Source organism: Rhynchophorus ferrugineus, unplaced genomic scaffold, assembly GCF_030347505.1.
Source record: "Rhynchophorus ferrugineus isolate W39M unplaced genomic scaffold, kcgeb_rfMv2 rfM1, whole genome shotgun sequence".
In the NCBI taxonomy this organism is placed as follows: domain Eukaryota; kingdom Metazoa; phylum Arthropoda; class Insecta; order Coleoptera; family Curculionidae; genus Rhynchophorus; species Rhynchophorus ferrugineus.
The window spans coordinates 11,047,480-11,050,807 of NW_027472580.1; the positions used below are offsets into that span (position 1 = coordinate 11,047,480).

The 3,328-nt window shown below is 36.8% G+C and overlaps 1 protein-coding gene across 1 annotated transcript; it reads left to right on the forward strand.

Annotated features, from left to right (window-relative positions):
• The first annotated feature begins 503 nt into the window (after positions 1-503).
• LOC143194277 (uncharacterized) lies at positions 504-1,810 on the forward strand. The gene is made up of 3 exons (XM_076404712.1): positions 504-568; positions 624-912; positions 969-1,810. The coding sequence occupies exons 1-3, from the start codon at positions 557-559 to the stop codon at positions 1,592-1,594; spliced, it is 927 nt and encodes a 308-aa protein (XP_076260827.1). The 5' UTR covers positions 504-556; the 3' UTR covers positions 1,595-1,810.
• Positions 1,811-3,328: the final 1,518 nt, after the last annotated feature.

Here is a 3,328-nt window from a genome sequence, read left to right on the forward strand (position 1 = left end):
ATATATATATATATATATATATATATATATATATATATATAATTGCGTCGCAACAATAGGCTTTACAATGACTGAAAAATACTAATCATCCTAAGATATGTCTTACCTGCATATTTCAATTTTTAACCAACCCTCGTAGAACGCCATATCCGTATTTGATTCCGTTCGAAAGGTCTTAGAAAGTACTTTGCATAAGTACGATATATGTATCAAGGTTCCCAATAAGCACATACAGCTTCAACAACCTGGTCACGTCTACCGACCGATTACATAAGTAATGAACATCACATTTTGGCAAGAATTGATTAGGCAAATGGCGGGCGTAACCCATCGCTGGCGAGAACGTGATCGATTTACTTACATTCATCCGCGTCCAAAAACGACAAACGAAAGTGACGAGTAAGGTACGTCCTCCAACACTATCTCTCCCCACTACACCCGGGTCTTTATGAAACTAGATCGGTATATAACAAACCTGTTTATCGACAGACACCATCACAAGTCCCAGAGACTTTGGTGAGTTGTTCTTGCACAGTTCCATTGCACTCTATCCAAAATGAATGTGAAAGTAAGTGAGAACTTTCTTTGAATCGACAGTTCAAAATTAAAAATGTCCTTTTTAGTTTCTGATCGGATTTTCTTTCGTCGCTTTGGTGCTGGGCGACGCTCAACAAGGTCCTCCTCAACTAGCTCCTCAACAACAGCAACAACCAACCGGTTCACTTCTTGGAGTGCGTTTTTCTGCCGCTACGGACGTGTCCCGAGTGGCTTATAACTCTCCGTTGGTATCATATGGAGCGTCCCTGGAAGAGATTCAATTACCAGCGAGTCCCATCCAACCCGCCAATCTGAAACAGGTCCCACAAGCGGGCGCACCAGAGTACCAGCAGAATAACCTGGTGAGGAACGCGGGTAAGTTGCAGGGTTGAGCGGTTAATTAATTTAAAACACCTTTCCGGTGCTTGTAGCTGGCGAACAGGTACAACAGGTACCAGCAGAGTCCGTTCCAGTAGGTCCCCAGCCGCAGTTTGCCGCCGCCCAAGCTCAATTGCCTGCCAACTCGCAGTTCCTGTCGGTGCAACAGTACCCGTCCAATCCTCAATTCAGGACTGCTGCCGGTGCACCCGCCCAACCTCAACAGTTCGTGATCAACCAGAACTTACCGGGACCTCAGCCTCAGGCTTTCTCTCAACCTCAGCCTCAGGCTTACGCCCAACCCCAACCCCAATATCAATTCCCAGTTCAACAAGCTCCCGTGGCACCGTCTCCCGCTTACCCCGCTTTCGCTTCAAGACCAAATCCTTACTCCGCCTTCGTCCAGCAATATCCTGCTCAGTACCCCGTGCAACAACCACTTTCTGCATTGCCTCAGCCTCAACTTCCAGTTGCTCCAGCTGCTTATGCATCAGCGCCTGTCACCTCGAACGCATATTTCGCAACAGGTCCATTCGCCGCTCCACAACCTGCAGCTCCATTCGCTACAGCTCGCTACAACTCACCACCTGTCCCTGTAGGATATCCCAGCGCACCCGCTGCTTTGGTATCGAGGGTAGCGTTCAACAGACCTGGTGTTGGTTTTTCTTACGGCTTTTAACCAGTCACCGTACAGTATAGTTCGAGAATTCACCTGAAATTATAATGATGTCTAGTCAGTGGAGCCAATTTAATGTTATGCATGTTGTTGACCTGTGAGAGAAAGTGTTTTATGTGTACATATATTATATAGAAGTAAGAATCGTTGATCAGACTGTTTTAAAATAATTACAATATTATAAAATATTAATAAATTATAATATATGACTTAATATAACTATGGTTTTTATTAGTGCTTTTGTTATTGTATTATGCCGTTTGCCTATTTAGCATACACTATTTTGCAATAACTATTGCCAATGATGCCGAACCCTATTACTCATAAATATCTTTTAGACTAATTTATTTTCTTAATACCTTATTTTAATAAAATCATTATCTTATTATTATTATGTTGACTTAATATACGTGAGATAGTACAGTATAAATTAGTCGACTCGGACTAATTATTAATGAAAACGATAGTACGATGGTAGTTAATCTTTGGCATATGCATAATTATTAAAATCTATAAAATTAACCTGGTAGATCGTAATCTAGTAATCTCTTAAAGTAGGCATTAATCTTCTAACGTTTAAAACTAAAAGCTCATTTATTTTATTTCTTATTTCTTAGCGGCAAAAAAAACTAAATTTATTTAACATCTTAAGAAATCGCATGACAAGTTGACAAGGTTTTACTTAAATACTCGAAACCCAGGAAATGTTTTACGTCGTCCGTTCAACGCTGGCTCTGAGACCACTTTTTTGATTCTTCATTTGAACAGGCCTACAAAGGCATTTGATTGACTCATTTCTATCACGTGATTGTTTGTTTCAGTTTGTTTACGAAGCTATTTTTGTGTATCTCACATAATATACAATTAGCACTTTTGGGTCGTAAATATAATCACTATTATTTGATTAGAATGTATCTTCATCCTCAAAAGTTTTGTGTATCCAGTGTATGTGCGGAAATAAAAAACCAGACGTAGTTTTCCTTGTTAACCCAAGTTAGCTAAAAATAAAGCATTTATGTTCATATATTTTATTATTTACAGGAATACAACAGAAGAAATCATGATATTACACACAGTTTAAACAAAAAATATGTCCAAATGGGACGACGACAATATGACATTAAAGGTAAATGTGATTATAGTAGATGAAAAGATGTTGTTACCCCTTAAAAAGTTGTTTGTAAAGTGCCATCAATTAAACACCTAATTATTTTCAATGGGTTCATTTGCTTGACACACGTGTATATTGGTCAAGATACTTATAATTAATATTTTGGTTTAAGGCTTCTTAACCGAGATAATCTTTTCAATAAGGATATTAATAAAATACATTAATACAAAATAATATAAAACAATTTGTAGACCAACAGCAGATAAGCTTGCTTTTATAGACAGGAGGTCTATGCCTGTTTTATTATATTGTTAATAACAGATGCTTAAGCTGTCTATTTAACTCCTCGATTTTACCATAATAAGAGCACAGCAATAATTTTGATATATATCATACATTTTAATTTTTTGTTGCAAAGTATTGCTTTTTGGTATGTTTTCTCTATTCTGACGTATATTGATTGAAATGTTAATTATAAGAATAGTAATAAAAAAATAAAAACAAAATTAAAATTATTAATTATTATTATAATATAACAATATTTATAATTATATCCGTTTCATAATATTCATAATAACATTGTAGTAATAATTATATTTTATCTCAATACATTTTTGTGTTGAACA